General features: G+C 35.8%; 2 protein-coding genes across 2 annotated transcripts; both read right to left on the minus strand.

The window, feature by feature from the left end:
* Positions 1 to 1,432: 1,432 nt before the first annotated feature.
* On the minus strand, positions 1,433 to 16,273 carry LOC109096522 (poly(A) polymerase type 3-like). The gene is given in 23 exon segments (XM_042747424.1): positions 1,433 to 2,699; positions 2,890 to 2,925; positions 3,023 to 3,079; positions 3,224 to 3,286; positions 3,447 to 3,664; positions 5,103 to 5,182; positions 5,327 to 5,460; positions 6,888 to 7,012; positions 7,122 to 7,231; positions 7,357 to 7,476; positions 7,586 to 7,637; positions 9,471 to 9,557; positions 10,058 to 10,178; positions 10,816 to 10,888; positions 11,020 to 11,158; positions 11,553 to 11,642; positions 12,682 to 12,793; positions 12,923 to 12,976; positions 13,073 to 13,182; positions 13,279 to 13,360; positions 13,456 to 13,522; positions 15,005 to 15,175; positions 16,092 to 16,273. Coding segments are annotated over 23 exon segments (2,205 nt in total). The 5' UTR covers positions 16,100 to 16,273; the 3' UTR covers positions 1,433 to 2,603.
* An 824-nt stretch (positions 16,274 to 17,097) lies between these two features.
* Positions 17,098 to 23,848, minus strand: ak7a (adenylate kinase 7a). The gene is made up of 18 exons (XM_042747009.1): positions 23,756 to 23,848; positions 23,527 to 23,679; positions 22,827 to 22,935; positions 22,578 to 22,672; positions 22,188 to 22,298; positions 21,993 to 22,076; positions 20,989 to 21,077; positions 20,809 to 20,899; positions 20,596 to 20,673; positions 20,354 to 20,503; positions 20,039 to 20,167; positions 19,439 to 19,544; positions 19,147 to 19,275; positions 19,002 to 19,067; positions 18,547 to 18,744; positions 18,194 to 18,396; positions 17,279 to 17,437; positions 17,098 to 17,185 (listed from the first exon to the last, which is right to left on the minus strand). The coding sequence occupies exons 1-18, from the start codon at positions 23,822 to 23,824 to the stop codon at positions 17,150 to 17,152; spliced, it is 2,055 nt and encodes a 684-aa protein (XP_042602943.1). The 5' UTR covers positions 23,825 to 23,848; the 3' UTR covers positions 17,098 to 17,149.
* Between the last annotated feature and the right edge of the window lie 1,380 nt (positions 23,849 to 25,228).

The following is a 25,228-nucleotide window of genomic DNA, read 5'->3' on the forward strand; positions in this document are numbered from 1 at the left end:
GTCCTTGTAACATTTTCTGTAGTAAATTATTAAATTAAAATTAAACAGTAAATTATGCATAATTACAAGCAAATAGCACTACACTAAAACTCTAACCTTAATTGAATAGTAAGTACATGTTTCTAATTACCGGTGTACTGTACTTATTTGTGTAATTACACTGTAACAACAAAAAATGTGACCAAAAACTTGTTTGAACATTTTGACAAAAGGTTCAGTTAATTAAAAAAAACCCGGGTCCAAAATGAACACTTGTCAAGCAAGCAAAGTGAATATTGGCAATTAAATTATATAAATATGTAGCTTGATTTGCTGTCCAAATGCGCACACCACGCCTGTATGAGGGCATACTGATATAACAATACCTTTGTCTAAAACATTAGCTATGAAAATTAAATATGATATAAGCACTATCAAAATTATATGGTTAATCTTTAATTTTTTAAAGATTGTCGGTGTTGATGGCCTTGTGGGCAGCGCAGTAACATACAGCACTTCGGGTGTCACGAGTTCGAGTCCCGGCACGCCGACCTTTCCTGATCCTTTCACTCACTTTGCTTCTTGTTGACCTATACTGTCCTATCTAAATAAAGGCATAAAACGTCATAAATAAACTTTTTTTATTTTTTAAAGATTTATGTCGTCTTTAAAAAATGCCTATTTAAAGTATGGTTGGTCTATTTAAGAGCTTTCAGCTAAATTAAAACAGTAAAAATGTAGAAGAATATATATTTATATACATATCCCAGTTGAAGACCTTTTAAATGCAGACCTTTTTTTTTAAATTGCCAAAAACTCATCACCAAACTCCACTGACTTGTACATACACTATATATGGACAGAAGTATTGGGACATACCCTTCTTTAGAACAGAAAAAGTTACTTCCAAAACTGTGGCAACAAAGATGGAAACACAATTCATGTATTTAAAACACGTATTTCCATCTCGGTCACAACAGTTCTGAAAGTGTCTAAAATGACTGTACCCATATGTACAAGTCATTGGGTTTTGGTGATGAGTTTTTGGCTCAAGGTCTGCATTTAAATTCAGACCATTAGGACTTGGCTTTCTGCAGACCAGTCAAGTTCTTCCACTCTGAATCAATCATTTCTTTTTAACCTTGCCTTAGAGGCATTGTGATGTTAGAATAGAAAAGGGTCCCGTCCAAACAACTGATATAAAATTAGAAGCACACAATTCCCTAGAATATCATATGTTTTAACATTCAACGATTTGTAATGTAATGTGGAAATTACTAAATTAGTCAAACCTGTTCATTAGAAGGGGGTGTCCCACTACTTTTGCCCATATTGTGTATACATATTAAAATATTTTTTAAAATTTTTACCCGTGTGCAATGTGAAGAATAAACCACTGCATCAGAGCAATGATGCTGCTGTTAAGAGACGACTCAAATAAACCAATCAGTGATTTCTCTTTGCAACAATGTAGACTTTTATTTGTGAAAAAGTACAATACCTTGTCCTTACAAATAAGCGTATGAAAGAACTGAAAGAACATTGCAAGGCCATAGGAGGCGTTTCACAGGAGGGAATCTGTGCTGTGACAACAGTGATCCTGGGGCGGCAGCTTTACCGTGACACGAATCCACAGTCAACACAAAACACAGAGTAAGAAAAGTTTGTACAGATTTCAAAAATGAACAAAATCACTCTCCTGCCCCAATAAACCATCATTCGTTTGAAACTCAAATCAATCTTTTATATTTTCACATCCACATCCTCAAAATCAGATCAACAGCGACATGATGACCAACAGTCATTCGAAACGCACCTTTGATTCCACCTTAGGAAAATCCCAGCATATAATAGGAAAACTAAGCTGCTTAAAGCAAATAAAAGTTTCAATAATGTAGTCCGTTTTAATGAATATATATATATACACATGGTAAAAGAATCCTAAATGAACGGCTAGCACTGGTCTCCTCAGAGCATGCTGGGAATACGAGCTACTCCACTCCTAATAACACCCATAATTAATGCCCTGCGAAGACGGCGGAGCGAAACGATGGCGTTTACACTAATCGGAGACTGATTTGGTTCAATTACAGCTGCATTAGTGAGCTCGAATCATCTGGATGAGCTAGCTATGTCCTCCGCTGTGCATTTTCTATGTCAGATTAGTACTGTCATTAGATCACGCGGATTCAGTGCATCTCCACCTACTGAGCACGCTTTGATGCTCATCTACACCTTCAGCTCTGTACAATATGGTGGACTGGTCTCCAACGGACCAACTGTACCCTGGAATACAATTACATGCCTTTTTACTGATTTACAAAGAAAAAAGAAAAAAAAAAAAAAAAAAAAAAAAAGGGGGGAAAAAATGCATAAAGCGTCACTGTCTTTCAGGCCAAAACAGAAGGATGTGATAAGATTCACCAAATCACACGAACACATTAAATCACATTGAGGTTTTTGGGTATGACATCTCTTTTTTTGCATTGTAGGGAGGGAAAGGGCACAGGGAAGTTTGTGGAAGAACAGAGCTGCCCCCTTGTGGAGAGCCGTGTTGCACATGGGCAGGAAACGAAGGGACTTTCACCTCCTGAGTACGAGACTGGCCAAAGATTGAGCCGCTTCTACCTGCTGAGTCTCAGCTTGATAGAGTTCTTGACTACGGCGATGGGGTTGGTCGGGAGGATCGGGACATCCGACAAATCAGCGTTAGAATTTTTCTGCAGAACATAAGACTTCTTATCAATGTTGAAAGCAGTTGTGCTGCTTAAAATAGATATTTTATTAAAACAATAGAGATTAGACATTGTTTGGCTGGTGTTTCGTAAGCTTTCAGTGAGAACAGAAAATTGGCTTGTGTGTGAATAGGATAAAGAGTACAGTGTAATAATCAATTGATCATGTCCTTACCTGGGCAGGCGATATCACCTCTGCTGTGTCCACCACCTGAGAATGACAGGAAACGACATCAGCATTTTGCCTTCTCACATATTCCCTCCATTTATCATTATAACTAGCATACCCTTTTTCAGCATTGGTTTACCGTTAATTCTGTCTCTGTTTTAGAGTCACCCTCTGAAGGAACCACTTCAGCACTTGGCTGGAAAAAAAAAACATGACAAAAACACTGAAATTGAGCGAAGAACAACATGAAGATCACTGCCTCTTCGAGTTCAGGGGATGGATGCAAAGAAGAAAACTTTTGGCACTTTGGCAACAAAAAGAAAGAACAAATAGCCATTACCGCTGGATCCACAGCTACTCGGCCATCAGTTTCACCTGAGGACTCTGCTTCTGGGGTGGAGAGCTGGAAGAGCAGGATTTAATTACACTTTTTAGACACTATCCACACTTTATATGTAACGATAATAATTGGACTGAATAAGAGGGTACAATACAAAATTAACACAATGCTGAAAATAATGCTTAAAAAAATAAACATTTGACACGAGTGTGTTGTCTTTTACCTGCTCGACTTTGGCTTTCTTGGACATCTCATTCTCAAGGGGTGAGGCAGGTCTTTTTATGGCAGGGTCAGCAGATAAACATGGACTGGTATGAGGGTTCTGTTGTACACTGTCCACTTTGGCTTTCTTCTCCGAGTCATGCTGAACGGGTGATGCGGGCCGCTTTCGCGAGGCATTGCTGCTGGAAGTCCCAACATTATCTGGCTTAGTGGTGTCCGCTGGAATGATTAGAAAACAAAATCAGTATTAGCATTAAGTAGCACTAAAAACAAATTACATACACTTTAAAGTTATTTTTAAAATCCAAAAAATGAAAAGTCTGTCATCATACACACCCTCATGTGGAACACAAAAGGGAAAATTTTGAAGAATGTTCATGCTGTTCTTTTCCATTGTCACATTTAAGTCCCTTTTCATTTGCCATGTCACACCAGGGGCCGGATTCACAAACATTCTTAATTCTTATTTTTTAACTTAATGTTCTTGTTTTTCTTAGGATTGTTCTTAAGATAAAATGTACAACTTACACAAATGAGTCATTTTTAAAACGAATCCCAAGCCATTTCAAGTTGACGTCAACATGAAACATAAGCATATTTTCCAGCCACTTGTTGGTCTTTTCTAGTTGGTCTGAATGAAAATGCTAATTAATTCTTGGCCACTAGGTGCCGCTTTTGGAGCAGTAAAATAGCTGTTTCCCTGGTAACGCTGTACACAAAGCAGCACTGCGCTTACAAACGCTGCTTTATCAGGCATTACAGGCTCATGATGAAATTAAAATTAGACCAATCACCGCAGATTACCATCACGCAAAGTAGGGGTTTGAAAAAATGAATCGTTAAACTAATCGTTTTTGGAGTCACTGAGCAAACACGTAAAAATATACGCATATTATTTTTTGACCTTGCATGCATGTCAAGCTGTTGTAAGACTCCCAAAACCAAAATATGAACCTTTCATTACCCATAACAGGGGCACTTTAAATCCCAAATAATAAAAATGATTTAATCAATTTATTGGTTATTTCAAATTAATTGTTATATTTACGCATCCTACAACAACACTAGCTACATATAGTACATAATAGGACTATTAATAGGGATGTGCACGAGTTTTCTGAAGTGACAGTGATGGCTTAATGTTCATTATGATTATTAGAGTAATCTGCAGAAAGCACAAAAAGAATCTTTGAAGTGTGAGTTTTTCAGTGCATCTTGTATTGAGTCAGATAGCTAAAGACTGCCATTTAAGATGTTCTTAAGAACATATTTGAGAACTTAAGAATTTTTCAAGAATTGCACTTAACATTCCTACAAAACTTTGTGGAATTTATCTTAAGATTTTCGTGAATCTGGCCCCAGGTTTGACTTCTGTCGTAAGAAAATACGGTTAAAGTAATAGGAAAAAAAGAGATCTGGACGACTTTCATTAAAATTTTTAAAAAAAAAAAAACATCTTTTGGGAAAAGCAGCATCAACATCCTTCAAAACAATCTTTTTGTGTTTTGTGGAACAGAAAGTCATACAAGTTTGGAACGATGAGGTAAGAGATGATGAAATTTAATTGATTTAATTCAATTAACTATTCCATCAAATGACAAAACTACAGAATAAAAATATCTACTTGAAAGTGACTTAATGACCCCAGTAGACATACCACCTGCCAGGAGCGTGCTTCCTCTCGAAGTGTCTGTTTTTCCCTGCAAATCTGAGGTGTTTGTGGCAGTCCCAGTGGAGCTAGAGTCAGAGAGAGAGGAGGGGAGGAAAAAAAGAAAGAAAAAGGCATGTGTACCAGTATTCCCAAAAGATACGAGTAACAGAAACTTAAGCAAATAACATTAGGGCAACAGGTGACCAGGTGAAAATGGTTTGATGTTTTACCTCTGAGGGCTGGAGGCACGGGCGACCTTGGCAGCTGAATGGCCCGTGGGGGATGGCACTGACATGCTGTTGTCACTGTCAACTGATAGGTCGAGACTGCCATCATTCATTGCACGAACACCGTCAGATGAAAGCTACAGGAAAACAGAGACAAAAACAAGACAGTTAACAAAAAGCAGAATTAGGTCACTACTGAGGCCACGTTTACACGACAACGAAAAATGGAAAAGTTTTTCCCTTGCGTTTTTAAAAAGTTTCAATTATACACGACAACATTTTCAAAATGATTCGCGTTTACACATATCTGCGAAAACAGCCAAAAACGCTGTATTACGTATGCCAAGCCAGTAGGTGGCGCTGTCACCTTGTTCGCAAACAGTACCTTTAGGGAAGTGACGATTATATGTTGTATATGATGCGTCTCCGCTGTTGGTTGTAATATTGGTGAAGTAAATCCACACTTTGCTGAAGCAGCGTTAGCAAACTCTTAAACAGCAACAACAGTACCATGTACTCCTTCACTGTTGTGTGTTTGTTCACGCTTGCCTTTTAAATCAACACGTACTGCGCATATCTACATACCAAACATGTACTACGCACGTGCATGACGTCACCGTTTTCAAAGATTCCAGTATTGGGTGTTTACACGGAAATGATAACGGTGGCATTTTCAAAAACCTGCACTTTGAAACCCGTTTTCAAAAACATGCATTTCAGTCCGCAAAACACCATTGTCATGTAAACGAAGAGGCAAAATTAGGGCTGGACAATATATCGAACGATATGATCATGCGCATCTCGTCAGTTAAGCCGGTTCCATGATTAGCGGTAAATCCCCATCACCTGCTTTCAAATGGAGCTTCAGTTAATACACAGAGCCGTAGTTTACTGACAAGCTACGCTATATCGAGTTCATTATCAAAGGCGATTCATCTTCAATAATGAACTCGATATAGCATAGCTTCTCAGTAAACTACGGCTCTGTGTATTAACTGAAGCTCCATTTGAAAGCAGGTGATGGGGATTTACCACTAATCATGGAACCGGCTTTACTGACGAGATGCGCATGATCATATCGTTCGATATATTGTCCAGCCCTAGGCAAAATGCATAAAAAGTTTCCAGTTTTTGGCTGAAAGCATTGTCGTGTAAACGTCCCCTGAGTGAGAAAGGTCTCATTACTAGTCACGTTACTAGTCACTACAATGACGAAATATCTAAATATCAATAAAACTTTGTTGCGATAATGTATTTAAAATTAAATGTAAAATAAATAAAAAAAATAATAAAGCATTTAAAACACTGGTCCTAAAACCGAGCCACAGAAAGTATTTAAATATTAAAAAAAAAAAACAATAAAATGCTAAAAAATAAAATTCATATAAATTTGCAAGACATTATCTAGACACCTTGAAAACATCACTTATTACTTGAAATCTCTTGTCATAAACTTTTCTTTTACAAAATTGCATAAAATTTCTAGGAACCTGGCACATGCATTTTGTTCTACATTTTGAAACGATTGTTCAGCATATTTGCAAAGTAACAGATGAACACTTGCCTTTCTCTTATTCCTCTGAATAGTCATTTTGGGCAGTAGTTGTTGCAGTTGTTTCCTCTTCACATGCATGGCTGTGATTTTCATATCTTGCTCAAACATTTTACTAGAGATCGCCTGCCGGTAAACTACAGCCATTCAGAGAGAACATGTTGATTAGTGACGTCAACATCCAGAGAACAAAAGCAATGCCAACACTTCCTGTGTGTTCTCTTGCCAAGATAAACCAAATCGTACCGGTGTCTGTGAAGGTCTGGATGTCAAACGTCAGATCCACGTTAAGATTTTCTGATCCCTCCATTTTTTTGAACACAATGCCTATTACCCACATTGTGCTGAACTCCTCCCTGTTTGTACACAAAGGAAAGAGCGAATAGAAAGTCTTCTTATTGCCATCCCTTCCTTTCTTAGGTTGGTTTCAGGCCTTTGTTAAAGTTTAGTAAAAGAAAGGACAAAAGCATCTGAAACTCACTTGTCAGTTCCCTCTTTTGGTCCCGGGAATGACTGTGGATTCACATGAGCGAGTGTGATAAACTCATTCTTCTCCAGGTTTCCCACCAGGATTCGGATCTTTGACTCCACGAGGCCCACCCTGAAAGCCAAACAGCATATTTAGTCCTAGTCCACAACATTTTTAAACAGATGCAGGGGACATGGGCAGAACATGGGTCCGATAAAGCATGTGACAGTGCTGTACTCACCACTCTAAGTGCTGCTTCTCTGCCTGTGCGCTTGCTAGCAACACTATATAATGTTGGGACATAAAAGACAGAACAATGCCATTACATCCTTTAGACGAAGAGTTGTTCAACCAAACCCGGCAAAACCAAAAACACACACCACAACAAAAACACATAACTCAAAAAAAAAAAACAAAATCACTCAACACAGCAGGGATCACTCATATCCAGCCAAGAACACACTTCACACACACTACATGTTTACAACTTCAACAGCAGATTCAAAGGTTCTTTTACAGTAGATCAGAAGCAAGAAAAGATCTAAATGCTGCTCACTTATATCAATCAAGCTGAAATATAATGTTCACCCAAAAAATTAAAACTTTGTCATTTAGTCACCCTCTAGTTGTCCAAACCTCTATACGTTTCTTTTTTCTCTTAAAAACAAAATATATTTTGAAAAATGCTTGTAGCCATTGATATCCATAGTATTTTTTTCCTTACTATGGAAGTCAATGGCTATCAGCAACTGTTTGGTTACCAACATTCTTCAAAATATCTTGAAGAGAGAAACTCATAGAGGTTTGAAACAACTTGAGGGTGAGTACATGACTATTTTAATTTTTGGGTTAACTAGCCCATCTTGATTCCCACTAAAACTTTACAAAATGCACTTATTTGAAGCATAACTTTGTCCTATAAAAGTGACTCAATACAGGTTACTTGTTATTTGAATAGATGGTCTCATGTACAAACTTTCAGCATTGTATTGTTTAAAAAAAAAAATGTGGAATATCTCCTCGTATCTCAAATAGATAAAGAGACCAAAGCAAAAGCAAGATATTCTGTATTTTGCTTTTTAAAAGTTAATGTTTGTGGATGGATTCTTTGTATTTTTCTGCAAAGCAACAGACTTTGGACATTTTTCCCACTCTGATTACATATTAGGGGCTTGTCTCAGACAGAACAGAATGTGATACTGCAAATCAATCATATTTAATCTCTTCTTTGAAACCAGCTAATTGCTACATTATCTTTAAGGAAGAAATAATGTTGATTATGCATTTTGAGCACCATAATGAACTGTTGCTGCATTCTCATGTGGAGTGAGAAGACTGTTGTACAGTGAAGGGTTTTGAGACAGGTTCAAATGAGCTAAGATTGGTTAAAATCTGACCCGGTAAAACCCCCACTAACAAAAAACATAAAAATAAAAACCTTGACTGAAAAAACAAAGCAATGTGTGGTTTTAGACCTCTATTAACCATTAAATATGACCAAAAGTCTTATTTCTTTAGTTTGAATTTGGTTTCTTTTGACTGAAATATTGACTTTAAGCCATTATGATGAACCTCACACCACATTAATTAAAAAAATAAAATAAAATAAACACAGACAGACTAAATGCTAAACACTGACAGAAATCGAAAAACAAAATAAAATTAGAAACACTATGAAAACACAGACTAACAAGAAATACATTGTACAAATTGTGAACTAAAATATTTTATTTTTGAATTGTGTACAAATTAATATAGCACAAGAAAACCAGTAAAACCTTTTTTTTTTAAAAATAGAAAAGCATTTTAAACTTTAAATACCTACCTTTTAAAAATATAAATTTAACCATCTCTAAAAAAAAAGTTGCTTACATTTCAGGCATGCTCTACAATCGTAATGTTAACATTTTAATTTGTCAAAAATATTGTCGTACCATAAAAGCCATTGTGTGCATAAACTGATAGTAAGCAAAATGCTTTTATTTCAAACTGATGACACTGATTACATAAAATAATAATTGTGAAAGGGCTATGAATGTGTGTGGGTGCAGTTTTGAGAAATAAATCTTTATTGAAATGATTCAATCTCACCATGAGTGTCCAACAGGATAAGCAGCTTAATACATACTTGTATTTCTGAAAGAAGTTTGGTGCTTCAAATAGTTTGGACCAATCAGCTTTATTCTGCAATATTTCATCCGTGATCGCAAGACCTGTGAGGAGTTAAACAATTGAAATGTGAGTCAAACACATGTAACATCATTGTCTTTTCAGCTTAAAATGTACCACTCAACCAAAAATGAAATTTCCATCATTATTCCAAATCTGCATGGCTTGGTTTTTAATCAGTGTAACACAAAAGGGTGTGTTGCACACTGTACTTAAAGGACAAAATAAAACAGCACCATGAAAGTAGTTTATACAACCCCTAGATCCATATATGAATGTACCTGAACACAAACGAGATTTAAGAGCTTTTGCAGAGGGGAGGATTCTCCCCACTTTGCCACTTTGAACACTCTAAACGATTACGTAATTGTGCCATCCATAATTGTAATCTCGATTAGAAATTTGATTAATTGTGCAGCCCTATTTTGTGTTACACTGCAGAACGTAAGTCATGCAGGGTAAGAAAATGTAGACATTTCACTTTTGAAATGATTATTTTCATTCTATGAGAATATTCCTAGGGATCTTCAGAACCGAGACTGACCCCGCTTGAACTCTTCCACCATGATGGCCCGAGTAGAAGCGGACACATTGTAAGTGGAGTTTTGTTGAGGGTAAGCTGGTGTGATGAACGACATGAATTAGTACCTACCACTCACTGTTACCTACCAAGAAAAAGAAAAAAAACATTAGCAATGCAATAAATCACAATTCATTCACATACCTGAAGTGAATAATCTAACTGAGACATCACAGGAGAATCACTGTACCTTTTAGTAAAAGACATATTAATGTGGTGTCTACAGAGGCCTGTGCAGAAAGCTTAAATAAGATTTATGTCTAATGAAAATATTTGTATAATATTACATGACAGCAAAATAAGAAAGCAACATTCTGAACATTTACGATATATTCAATATTATTTTAATATAAAATTACCCAGCACCATGAATATTGTGAGGATTTTAATGTGCTTCTTAATTTAATACATTTCCTGACTGCCAGTTTTGTACACATTACCTATATCTAGACTTAAGCAACTAATAAAGGCATTTTAACAAATTATACATAGGTGAAAATTGTTATTTACTAATATATACCAGTATTTATGATAGCGAATGATTACAATGTAGTCTGTGCACGCAGACGCACTTCCAGAAAAATCGGCCGAAAAAAGACCAAAAACGGCCAATTGGAGATCGCGTTTGTTTTAGTAAAAACCGGCCGGTTCTGATTTATGGCCGGTCAACCGGTGCATCCCTAAAAATAAATAAGCAGTTAAATAAATCAATGAATAAGTACCCTGGGATCCCAGACTGGGAGGTTGAGATTACAGTCTTCAGGCTGCTTCAGAAGGACCGGGTTTGGCCATTCCCTGAAAACACAAAATAACTAATAAATGAATCTGAAGAGAACGAGTCTCTGAAAACAAAGACCAGCTGTTTGTATTCATATTCTGTGTAATCTCATTGACCAGTGGTATTGAGGGCAGTTTGAAAAACTCACCACTTCGAGAAAACCAAGAAGAACTTATGGACCAGTGTGGACGCCACAGCATTGGGGTAGAGTTGGCAGGTTCTTGCAACCAACATGGCCCACGATACGCCCCCCAGAAAACCCAGAATATTTGAGTAGATATTATGACCTGTAAGAGATTCAAATCATGTCTTTTATTTCTTAATTTCTGTAAAACTTTGAATTAACCACATAAATGAACGGCCCTGTAATTTTTTTCCCCTTTCAATTTCACATCCTAAGGTCAAATGAAGCATTTATAAAAGCCAAATGGGAATCAAGGATCAACTGTCTTCCAATAAAGTGCAAACATGAGCATGTACTGGTTGTTAGGCAGCAAATGCAAGCCAAACGAATCTCCTGAGGCACAATACTGCAGTGTTGCTTTTCACTGACTGCACTAAAACCCACAAACACAACAGGTCATTTAAGGTCACGGTGGGGTTTGTTTTCACACAAGACCAGCTGTGACATGTTCCACAAACAGAGTACAATGCAAAGTTGACACACAAGCAACTACTCACGTTTGGCCCACATTTTGATGGCTCTTAGAGTCAGTCTGAAATTCTCTATGTTGGGCACCAGGTGAAGAATCTCATCTGTAACTCTGCAACCTGCATGTCAGCAGATAAAAAAAAAAAAAAAAAAAAAAAAAAAAAAAATCAAAAAGTACATAAATCAAGATTACAAGGGCAAAACTTAAACAAAATTTGGGGCTGGGTTGACAATATCAGTTAATCGACTTTAATCAACCTTTATTTTGATGAACTGATACAGATTATTAAATTCCGATATCAGTCTTTTAGTCTCTGCTGTTTTCTGTCGATGCATGGTTTACTAAACATTACTCGTAGTGCAGAGTCCAACTAATAGTCACAGTAAGATTTACAAATTACGACTTTTGACACAAAAGTCTCAGCTTTAAAACAGTCTTTTTTTTTTTTTTTGTAAAACGTAAATAATCCTCATCTTTTCTCTTTACTATTAGTTACAGCACAAAATATACACAAATGAACATCAAGTGTTCTATCTATCATGTTTTGAGAAATCGCTCAATCAATGTTTCAACTGCGGAAAGACGTCAATACATCAGTTTGTAAACAATATCATCCAAGACTGCATTTTTACCTCAGGATAGCCATTTAACGTACATATCTCATTAGTTAGCAAGAAAAAAAATGTTTTGCTAGACATGCACCAGCTTATTGTACATTATAAAAACCTGCAAAGGACCATATATTGTATGCTTAAATTAATCTGTCATAAAACAATTATTAAATATCATTTAAATGTTTGTATTTCAACAATAAATTAGGGTAGAAACAAAAAAACAAAGTTTATTAAAAACTGCCTTTTGAGCAATTTAAAAGTTTGTATGCAACTTTTTTAAGAGTTTATTATATCAAAAAATTCACAGTAATAGAATTTGATGGACTCTTTGATTACCGTTTAAAATAAGGTAATGTACCACCTGACAGGGTTCCCTGTACACTGTACAGATTTGTTTAGAGATTGTTTTTCTTTAGATAAACTGACATGATATATATCCAAACAATTTAATATTGAAACATAATCAAGATCTTGTGAATCAGAATCAATTCTGAAAATGTCAATACTCCGCCCAAACATAATCAATCAATTATGACCAATTACCGTTCAAACTCCGGATGCAGCGAATGTCTAGGTTCTTTAGCAAGCCATCATCTCGCAAATCCAGGTTCTCTGGAATGGCTTGGAGTGCCAGTCGGGCAAACAGTATGTCAATCTACAATCAACATATTACAAAAAAAAATAAAAAATACTTAAAATGACATTAGGAGGAAAAAAATAGCAATTTTGGCATGAACTATTCCTTTATATGTAAGGACATTAAAAAAAAGAAAAAAAAAATTACCTCAATGCCATCAAAAGACAGCTTTATCACTGGTACAAACGCTTCTTCCACCGCCTAGAAGGCATACACAAAAATCAATCATTAAACCTAACAGATATCGCAGGGAAGATGTAGACCATATATGTACACCACTCACAAAAAGCAGCATACCCTCAGGTCTTTGACTTCCTCCTGCTCCTTTAATTTCTCATAGAACGAGGAGAAGAAGTCTGATCTCTCCACATGACGGGGCACAACGCAGAGAGCATCAATATCAGCACCTACACAATTCGGTCAGTGAATGAGATATTGCAGACACACAGAGACCATGTGACGTACACGCATCAATCAATCTAGAACTAGTGTAGAAAATGTACCCTTGGTATGAACTCCAAGTCTGTAGGATCCAAACGTGAAGATTTTTCCACCAACATTATCAATCACTGACGCTGGAATATTCTGTGATTTTATGAATATATATAACAGTTAGTATCTGTGAGCAGTTATTCAGAAGTTTGTGTGTGTATATAACAATTAAAAGGCCAATAAGATACCTTAACTTCACTGACTTCACGGATCCACACCTTAACCAGCGTATTTAGCTTCCCAAGCACTAGGATTCTGTGGGCAAAAGAAACTTAAAAATCTTAAAACGAGCAATATGATGAAGACTAAAGCTGGGTCAAGAGTATGCTGTACACATTTATGGAAAAGTGTGTCCTGAATAATATATTTAACACAAAAAAAAAAAAAAAGGGAATTATGAGATTTCATCTTAAGTGAACATACACTACCTTTCAAAAGTTTAAGACCAGTTAGGTCACTTAATATTTTAGAAAGAAGTCTCTTATGCTTATCAATGCTAGATTTATTTAATAAAAATACATTAAAAATATTATTTTAAGTACAATAGTTTTCAAATAACTTCTGTTTCAGTTTTAATAGACTTAAAAATTTTACAGCAGCCATTACTCCAGTCTTCAGTATCACATGTCAAGAATAATAATTTATTATTATCATTGCTGAAAACAGTTATACTGCTTAATATTGTTTGCGAAAACAACATTTTGTGATAAATTATTAACACCAATCTTTGATGAATGTTTAATATTTCTTGAAAGTTCAATAGAACGGCATTTATTTCAAATTGATTTTTTTTTGTAACACTGTAATATGTCTTTGCTGTCACAAAATGTATCTTTTTTTATGATAAAATTACTGACCCCAAACTTTCGAACAGCAGTGTTACTACTCTGATTTCAGCACATGTTGCCATTATGGTTCCTGTGTGCTATGGTAACTTCTAATATCACCTGGTCAAATAAAAAATATCCTATTTTTCAAACAAAACATGCTTTCTTGGGAATTGCCAAATACTTATAGAATTTTATCTGATTTTAAATTCTTTTACACTTTTGTAAAATCTTAAAAAAGTCACTTTTATTTCTATAGCGCTTTATACAATACAGATTGTGTCAAAGCAGCTTTACAGAGTCAAACAGGAAAATAGTTTGTCGATAATGCATTAGGATAATAAGAGTCAAGTTTTCAGTTTGAGTTCACTGAATCAATCAATGCTTAGTGACACAATCCTCTGGGAAGTGACATCAATTTGGTGGGAAACCCCAAGAAATGGGTTTAATGTACTTTGTGCATGCTCATTAAAAGTAACAGTGACCAACCAGCTGATGATCTCAAACGCAATCTAAGTCTCAAAATGCATAAACCACATAGACGTGTGATCTAGTGAATAGTAAGGCTGTGTTTTGACACAAAATTTCACGATTAAATTCGATTCTCCTTCACAAGCTTGCGATTTGATTCCCAATTCAGAACTGAGGCGCTACAGCAATCTGTCTCTCCAGATTAAACCGCACCAAAATTGACACTTTTTCATTTTAAAAATACCAAAGCACAATGCTTATTGTGATATATTGGATAGGAGGTGCCCTTCAATGTTCCCTCCATTAACTGAAAACAGGCTAGACTAATCAATTCTTGGGATTTAAGAATCGAGATTGATTCGTAAAAATGAGAATCGATTAAAATTGAGATAGATATTTTTTTTTTTTACCAAGCCTTAGTGAATAGTATCTCATTTACCTCCGCTGCAGCTCCAGCTCCTCCTCGAAGACGCCGAAGGGTCGGAGCGTCTCTGTCAGCTTCCGCGTGAGAACCAGATCGGCCTCTTTAGGTTGTGCCAAGCTGATAGGAGACGTGATCCCATAATGCTTTGGGGTCTGCTGGGCTGTTTGCACCTGGCTGCTAATTGGACTGTGAAAAGGTCAAACATGAATCGTCAGACTCAACAGAAACATAACATGATCACAGGAGCTGTTCACATCTCCGTCAAGCTCAAAATTATTATTAATATTATAAATTACTGGAATGTTATGAAAATTCCGCATTCAAACACCTGACCACGGTGATGTCAAAAAATACAAAAATCAAAATAAGTTAAAGAAAGTTAGGAAGCTACCTTTACACGTACTATTAATTCAACACTTTGCGAGAGAATATAGACATCCATTTGTTTTGACTTCTATATTCAAAACGCAGTTTGGTGGAGATATTTCCATGTGAACGAACACTCTGAGGACGAGGTGAACGAATATTTTGAATTACAGACTCTATGACCGTTGTCTTTGGGGCGTTCACACGTGACGCGTCATATTTTAACTGTTTCTGTTGTTTATGTGTCACGCCATATCATGATAAAAATGGTTCAGCTTTTATAAACGCTTTTGTTCCGTTCGACTGCGCCTCGTCTAATGTTAGTTGTTTAGTACACTAGAACGCGTCTTGTGTGAACGCCTCCTTGAAGGGTATTAGTATGTAATAAGTTATTGAACTACATCTATACATCTTTACTAAGTCACATATCTGAACAAAGTTCAGCAGCCACTGAATGATACAGATTTAAAGTCCATAGCGTTATATACAAACCAGCGTGCTTACGATGAGCCCGATTTCTACTTCTGGTGGCCTGTTGGTCATTTTATCTCATTACCTGCTGCACCCTGATAAGTTAATTTCGAAATGAATGCAGTGTAAACTAGTTCAACAACTAAACAGCATCATTAAATGCTTTGATAAACGTGTCGAGTTTGCGACCGATTCGTGACATTAGGCCCAGGACCTCGCGTTTGCTCTGATCACGCACGTCTTCAAACTCCGACGAGATACTTACAAAGGCATTATGAAAATCTCCGGCTTATGAGAAGCTGAGAAGCAGGTTATATTCCGCCATTGCGTTCCAGCCTGTCATGAACTGTTAGGAAGGCAATGAAGTTGTTTCTTTTGTTTGAACCAACATGGCGCTCCAGCAACAGTAACTGCCAATTGGTACAGGAAGTGACGCCATGACGCATCCCTCGCTGACGCTGTCTTGTTTTTCTAACCTATTTTGAAAGAATTCTATTTAAAGGGACAGCAACTAGCTAAAAATCTTATATATATTTCCCAATAACTTTGTCACGAACATTTCAAAACATTTCTCCATATTTTTTTTCTTAATTTTTAAATTTAATTTACTATATTATTTAAAATAACCATTGCTTACGTGTACTGCATAAAGCTAACTGAGGCTTGTTATCATTGCTTCTTTGTTGATTTTGATGTCTTAGCGTCTGCTAAATGACTAAGTGTAAATTACATTTAATATTTTATTCCTTATAGCATAGCTGCACCTTAATATATTTTAATGCTTTTAATTATTTATTTGTTGATTTATTAATTCATAAGAAATCAGTTTGAAATGTAAAATAACTATTTTATACAGCATGAGCATACCATAGAAACATTTAGCATTTCCACAGTATTATTATTTGCCATACTGCCTATATTAGTCCTGTCAAACGATTAATTGCGATTAATCACATCCAAAATAAGTTGTAGTTTACATAATATATGTGTACGTTGTATATTTATTTTGTATATATAAATACACACACATGCATGTATATATTTAAGAATACCAAATTATATATTAACTATAATATATATAAACTAAATAACATGGTCAAATTACAAAGCAAAGATGAGCATGTGATGTGGCCCCTCAGATGACCCCCAGTGGGCAGGTGGATCTTTAATGTGAAAATAATTACTTGTGAATCTTTAAATAGCACCTGTTTTCACTTTAATAGTGTATACAAAAACAGTATGCCATTAAATAAAGATACAGAAACGCATCCTTAATGAAATGAAATATTTTTATTTTACATTTAACTACAATAGCAGAGTGAGCTAATCATCTTCATTGTTCCTGAAGAGGTATTCAGCCTGAAATGGAGTAAAGAGAACATGACACAAAGTAAACACAAATAATTTGTTGTTAAATAGAACACGTGATATGAAGTCTATGAGAAGTGTTACCAAGAAGTCCACAGGGTCATCAGGCTTAACCTTACAGCAGTCCATCAGTCCTTGTATGACAGTAGGCATGACGTATTTCATCAGGTAGTGTCTCATGGGGACAGATCGTGTCTCTAATAGCTCAGTTTCCTGCTTCTTCACCTCAGCCATGTTCCTGTTCTGAAAATATATATCCACAAGCTGAACAATGTATTCGTTAGGCCTCCCGGTTTTCATCCAAAATATCTTAAATTGTGTTCCGAAGATGAACAAAGCTTTTACGGGTTTGGAACGACATGGGGGTAAGTGATTAATGACAAAATTTTCATTTTGGGGTGGAGTATCCCTTTAACTTTCTATTTATCAAAGAATCCTGAAAGAAATTTAAAAATTGCATCAGTTTCCATGAATCCTAAAAAACTGCATCATGATTTCACCCAAAAACAGTTATGCAGCACAACTGTTTTCACTGATAATAGTAAGACATGTTTTTGAACAATGAATCAGCATATTAGAATGATTTTACAAAAATTATGTGACACTGAAGACTGGAGTAAAGATGCTGAAAATTCAGGAATCAATTCCATTTTAAAAGTTATTAAAAAAAGAAGAGAGTTATTTTAAATTGTAGTAATATTTTACAATATTACTTAAATAAAGCCAATGTGAGCATAAGAAACTTTGTTCAAAAACATTATAACAATCTTGCTGACCCCAAACCTTTAAACAATAGTGAATGTGATGTACACATTGACTTAAAGCTATTATTAAACGTGTGTTCACCAAATAGTCATATTTTACAACCAATACATAAATATTACAGGAAAAAAATTCTCCTGGGAGAACTTCACCTTTCTGCTATATTTATGGGTCACCTGTAGTGTTAGGGGGAGAGCAAAGGATTGATGTTTTGTTTTAACATTAGGTCAAATTTACCCATTCCTCTAAAAGAGCAGTCATTTTATCTTTCTCCAGTCTCTGCCTGAGTTCCTTCTCAACTTCCTCCTGTTTCAGTTGCAGGTGCCGTTCATCTTCTTTCCTCTTCCTCTCTTCCTCCATTTCCTCTGGACTCGGACCGTAGTTCTTCGGAGGCCCCACTGTCTTAATGATCTTCTCCACTGTGTCCACATTCTCACAGTCTGAAAATGACAACATGAAAACACTGTTCTCAATAACAGTACTGCCCTGCTTCATAACAATCAGCTTATCTGTCAGTTCATTGAACAATTTGATACAGTACTATTTTCTTATGTGAGAACAAAAGGAAGTGTGATAGTTTGGGTTCTAACCAATGTGTTCAGGGTGGATTTCCAGGTAATCGAAATAGTCAAGCACAGACTCGTCTTCTGCCAAAGTCTCCCTAAATTTCGCAAGACTCTCTGTAAACTCATCTTGAGTGTAATGCATCTCTTCTGCCACATTCTGTGGAAGACTCCGAACACACTCTTTCAGAAACTCATCAGTGGCATCCAGTGAGATGACGAACTCTGTAGATGAAAAGACCTGTGGTGGTTAAGAAGCTGAAGCTGAAAGAGCATCTCAGCGATTATAATTATTTCCCAATGTATCATTATTATTGCCACAACCCTTTATTATGTGAACATTAACAACAAGCATTCAATCATTGTTTTAATTATATTACTAAGATGTTTGGAGACTGCATCATGTTATGTTATTATTATTATTTTTTTTTTTCAACAAAAGAATAGAAATAGGTCTGTATGCAGGTTCTGAGCTTTCTAACCTGGAACCAACACTTTGCTATATTGGGGTATTGTAGATCCCGTATCTTCTACTTCCATGTTTTCATCTGGAAAACATTGCAGAAGTTACAGGTCAATACTTTTTATTTACATTTAGGGGTTTTTGTTTCAAAGAATATAGCTGACCATGGAAAAGCTCTCTAGCCTGTGTGTAGGTCTTTGGGTAACCATCTAGAACATATCCTTGATTTCTGCAAGGCTTGGAGTTTAGCTTCTCTCTTATGATATGCATTACATGTTGATCGTCCAACTGGCCTGTCAGAAAACATAATAAAAACTGGAATAAGTAACACTGATTTGTTCCATATATCTATGCTCGTAAACACCACCATCATACAATAGCATTTCCCCAACAATAACAAACTATGCCTTTAGTCACATAAAAATGGATAATGTCAAAGCATAATTTAATGCATACCATCATTCTGAACCATGTTGTTCTTTAGAGTTTTAAGCTGCGCTTCAGCACCAACGAGCATTTCCTCGTTCTCACTTGTCTTCTCATTTCCCTCAAGCAATTCCTCCTGAAAAACACATACTGTACATTCAAAAGACAACTTCATAGACAGGGGCCAAAAGGTTTGTGCTAGTGGAAATGCTTCTGTTTTCTACAAAGCATTTTTAAGTCCTGCAACTGTCGAAACAATATTTTTAAGACAATATACACTACTGTTCAAATGCTCACCAAGGCTGCATTTATTTGATTAACAATACAAGTAAAAGCAGTAAAACAACTGTTTTCTATTTTAATATATTTAAAAATGCAGTTTATTCATATTATGGCAAAGCTCCATTTTACTTCACTGTCACTTGATCGTTCAGAAATCATTTTAATATGCATATATAAATATTTTGTGCTCAAGAAATAGTCCTAATTATTATCAATAAAATCCCTTGAAATCAATCATTATCAATTAAAAACACATCTAAACAAACCTTTATGTGTACTTGTTAAATAAAAAATCTTACAGAGCCCAATTTTGAAAAGTTATGTAGAAGTTACGCAGATCTCACTCACCAACTGTCTGACTTTCTCGTTGATGGTTTCATTGACATCAATATGATGAAGTTTGTAATATCTGCACAACTTTACTGCAGCTGAGCTTTTCCCAACAGCAGGGGGCCCAAGAAGACAGATTTTTATCGGCTGAAGGAAATTCAGTGCAAAATAGGAGTATGTAAGAATGTTTTGTAAACCTATATTGTTTAAAAATCTCTTCATATTAATAAAAAATGCTAAAAGCTATTAAACAATACAAAAATTATGACCTTATTTCTGATATATCTGATTACACTAGACACAAGCTTCCATCGCAGAGTTATCAAAACTTACCAACAGTTGTCTTGCCTGTTTGTATTCCTCCACCACTTGAAGTATGTTATCAATGATCCCAGATTCACAATCCCAGTGGACGTTTAATCTGTCATTTAAGAAAACAGACTCAGTCCGAAGGTTGACACTGAGGTAAAGCAGGTCAGTTTCCTGTGAAAATACACAACAATCTCATATATTACCTTCATATATTATTTTTCGACATGATGGCAAAATTTACGTTCAGCAAAAAAACTCACTACCGTAATTGCCTTTGTGCCATAGTCATCTTCCTTTGGGATGTTTTCTGTTTTTCCAGACCCCAGGGTAGAGGCAATGGCCTAAGGAAATAGACAGCTGCATGCTCACTAATGATTTTCAGTACTGGTTTCTCATTGCAAAACTAAGTGTGAGCATTACATTCAGTATAACAGAATGCAATCACACAGACGTAAAGATGTGTGATGATGTATTACTTTCACAATGTCTTCAAAAGTGTTCTTGGAATCATCCACAGCGATGAAATAGTGTGTTTTTGGTTTGTGATCAATGATGTTTTGGACCACTCTAAAAATGACAAATGATGAAAAAATATAGGATGAAAATGAAACTAATAGTAAAAGAAAAAAACAACAATCAACAGCAATTTTTCAAACCTTGCAAGGTCGTGGATGTGAATGGCAGGGATGACATTTGTCCCAGGCCCAAAAACAGGAACGCTGCTAAGCTCTCCGAGCCAAGCCGTTTGAGGAGAATGAAGATATTTTAAATTAAATAGTTCAACCAAAAATTTAAATTTGGTTAAAATTTACTGAACCCCAGGCCAAGATGTAAATGAGTTTGTTTCTTCATCAAAATGTAGCGTTACATCACTTGCTCACCAATGGATCCTCTGCAGTGAATGGGTGCCGTCAGAATGAGAGTCCAAACAGCTGATAAAAACATCACAATAATCCACAAATAATCCACACAATTCCAGTTCATCAATTAACATCTGCATTGTGAAAAGCTGCATGTTTGTAAGAAACAAATCCATCAAGGTGTTTTCAATTTAAACTCTTGCTTCTGGCCAAAATATATAAAGTTAAATACATTCCATAATCCATAATAATGCTTCCTCCTGTAAAAACGTACATTCAATGTTGTCTTCTTACATCAAAATTCACAGATATATTTGTTTAGAACTTTTATTGCTTGTAAATGGTGCTTAATTTGAGCATATTTTTCTCAACTTTTTCACTGGAGAAAGCAACATTATGGATAGAGAGATTGTATTTTTGGCTAAAACTACATAATTAAAGCATCTTAACTGTGGATTTGTTTAGTACAAACACGCAGATGTTAATTGATAGATTGGAGTTGTGTGTATTACTTGTGTATTACTGTGATGTTTTTATCAACTGTTTGGACTCTCATTCTGACGGCACCCATTCATCGCAGAGGGTCCATTGGTGAGCAAGTGATTTAATACATTTCTGCATATTTTTCCTGCAATTTTCTTTTGATGAATAAACAAACTCATCTACATCATGGATCACCTGAGGGTGAGTACCGGTAGGTTTTCAGCAAATTTTCATTTCTGGGTGAACTATTCCGTTAAATTTAATTTTAAATTCATATATAGACAATTATGCTGCTCTCGTTTATAGTATTTCAGTACTTTAAAGAAGAAGTGGAAGATGTTCTCTCCCATGCCATACTGCAGTCCTGATGTTACAACATAAGTAGCCAGCTTTGACTTTTTCTGAGAAAAGAAAAACAAAACATGAAGTTTGATTCATACGTTAAGCTATGCTAAGTTTGATTCATATAATAAATGATATGAAATGTCTTCTGATTCTGGATTGATTATTACAGTCTTCCCCAGTTTAAGAACTAGTTTCTCTGTGCTGGTGTGTTCCTTAAAGTTTGGATGTGGTCTTCTTCTTTTGTAGTCATCTTCAGTCAAGGGGATGTCAGGCTCATCTAAGATAAAATCAGAAAATGTAACAAGAGCATGATGTCTGGTCACTGTAATAGTCTGAGACAACTAGTATAATGTTTCTACTTTGTATTAGTTTCTAATACAAATCTTTTGCATTCCAATTTATATAGTAATGAGCTGAACTGAAAAAAAAAAAAAAGAATTTAAAAAAAAAAAAAAAATGTATTTCTAACTTTTTCTTTTACATTTTTCAAATCCTAAAACTCTATTTAAAACAATGGATTTTCAGTGTGGTCTCAAAGTGGAAAAAGCACCACTCACAGGATCAGCTGGTTTGGTCATTGCCCACGTCATGATCGTTGACAGCAGGATGAATGTTTTTGGGGACCCAAAATGTTCAATTTCAGAGTGCAGAGCTATGGTAGTATGATAGATTTGTTTTGAATAAAGAAAAAAACTGACAAGAAATGAAATGGCATTAAGACTGTGCCCCAAAACCTAGCAAGCTGCCATTTTTGGTCTCACTTGAGATACAGCCATAAGTAGTCTGGAAATTTGAGGAATTATTACCTGAAATGGCCCATGTTGCCTCATCTATGAGATCACTGTGTTCAGTGATATTATACACAATAACATCACACTGCATCAGGCACTGCAGGAGCTCCTCTCGACTCAGAGACTGAAATATGAGATGAGATGAGATTTAATGAGCTAGATCTCTAAGTTTTAAGACACATTGTTACCAGGTTGACTTGTTACCAGAGTCAATAACATAAAAAAAAAAAAGATTGTTTCCTTGTCATAAAATGTGACATTATATTACATTATACTGTATTATATTATATTATATTTCATTATACTGTATTATATTATATTATATTATATTATATTATATTATATTATATTATATTATATTATAAAGACGTATTGACCTTGATACGCAGGCATGGTCTGCAGGGTATTCCATGCTATCATTTTTTGTTTACTGATTTCTTTTTCTGCATGTTGGTTGCACGTGACTTTGATTTGGTGGACAAAAGTTTTTCAAATATTAATAATTGTTTAACAAAACTGCTTTAGGCTACTGTTTATTTCTTATTCTCTACTAACGGTAAATAATAAACATAAATAAAAGATTCCAAAACTAGCCTTCATTCTTTAAATGATTTGTTTTCAATGTTACGCTTCCAATAAAATCAAAATGAATTTTAGTTCAGAAATTAAAAACACACACCAATAATACAAAAGAAATGATAAGTGATAAACTAACCCAATATTGATCAGATGTGAAACGTAGTTTTTTTGCTTCTTTATTCGCAACTGTTCCGATTATCTGAAAGCGCGCGGCCTCTGAAGAGAGTTCGTGTTTGTCCTCCTCTTCTCCATCATTGAGCGACTCTCCGACGATACATGAGGACAAGAACTAAACAAAGCTACATTAAACCACACCGTTTATAATATTAATGCAATTCACGTAACGGACTGGTGGTCTCTATTACCTGGGCGATATATTTGGACGAATATGAGTCGATGTTGTTGAGAAAAACTCGTTTGCTGCGGTTTGCCATGTTTGTCTTTTGGTTGCTATGGAGATCTGATCACGCAGCAGCGCACTAATCTCACGATCAACGCAATGTTTATTTTTTTATTTTTTTAAATTATTATTATTATTATGAAAATATTTTAATTATAGGCTCCACAGCTTCCTAAAACAATTGGGTCATACTTATAACGAAGTACATGTTTTTAAACAAATGTAATCGACATGTACATTAAACATTTTATTTTTTTTGAAAAAAGTCAAAATGTAATTCATAGACAGAAAACAAGACCCAACTGACTTATTTTAAGATATTTCACAACTAGCCTAATTTAATGATTGTTTAGGATACTATTAATAATTATATGTACAGGTCCTTCTCAAAAAATTAGCATATTGTGAAAAAGTTCATTATTTTCCATAATGTAATGATAAAAATTTAACTTTCATATATTTTAGATTCATTGCACACCAACTGAAATATTTCAGGTCTTTTATTGTTTTAATACTGATGATTTTGGCATACAGCTCATGAAAAACCCAAAATTCCTATCTCAAAAAATTAGCATATTTCATCCGACCAATAAAAGAAAAGTTTTTTTAATACAAAAAAAGTCAATCTTCAAATAATTATGTTCACTTATGCACTCAATACTTGGTCGGGAATCCTTTTGCAGAAATGACTGCTTCAATGCGGCGTGGCATGGAGGCAATCAGCCTGTGGCACTGCTGAGGTGTTATGGAGGCCCAGGATGCTTCGATAGCGGCCTTAAGCTCATCCAGAGTGTTGGGTCTTGCGTCTCTCAACTTTCTCTTCACAATATCCCACAGATTCTCTATGGGGTTCAGGTCAGGAGAGTTGGCAGGCCAATAGAGCACAGTAATACCATGGTCAGTAAACCATTTACCAGTGGTTTTGGCACTGTGAGCAGGTGCCAGGTCGTGCTGAAAAACGAAATCTTCATCTCCATAAAGCTTTTCAGCAGATGGAAGCATGAAGTGCTCCAAAATCTCCCGATAGCTAGCTGCATTGACCCTGCCCTTGATAAAACACAGTGGACCAACACCAGCAGCTGACATGGCACCCCAGACCATCACTGACTGTGGGTACTTGACACTGGACTTTAGGCATTTTGGCATTTCCTTCTCCCCAGTCTTCCTCCAGACTCTGGCACCTTGATTTCCGAATGACATGCAAAAATTTGCTTTCATCCGAAAAAAAGTACTTTGGACCACTGAGCAACAGTCCAGTGCTGCTTCTCTGTAGCCCAGGTCAGGCGCTTCTGCCGCTGTTTCTGGTTCAAAAGCACACGCCTGTGCACGGTGGCTCTGGATGTTTCTACTCCAGACTCAGTCCACTGCTTCCGCAGGTCCCCCAAGGTCTGGAATCGGTCCTTCTCCACAATCTTCCTCAGGGTCCGGTCACCTCTTC

Source organism: Cyprinus carpio, chromosome B20 (genome assembly GCF_018340385.1).
Source record: "Cyprinus carpio isolate SPL01 chromosome B20, ASM1834038v1, whole genome shotgun sequence".
NCBI classification, from domain to species: domain Eukaryota; kingdom Metazoa; phylum Chordata; class Actinopteri; order Cypriniformes; family Cyprinidae; genus Cyprinus; species Cyprinus carpio.

Bases quoted from the DNA above. Each gene is read 5' to 3' on its own strand.
- ak7a (XM_042747009.1), bottom strand. From the start codon at position 23,824: ATGGCAAACCGCAGCAAACGAGTTTTTCTCAACAACATCGACTCATAT. The intron at 19,545-20,038 runs GTGAGTGAGATC...TGTGTTTTTCAG, and splicing joins ACGAGAAAGTCAGACAGTTG to GAGGAATTGCTTGAGGGAAA. The intron at 17,186-17,278 runs GTAACACTTCTC...ACTCCATTTCAG, and splicing joins ATGACCCTGTGGACTTCTTG to GCTGAATACCTCTTCAGGAA.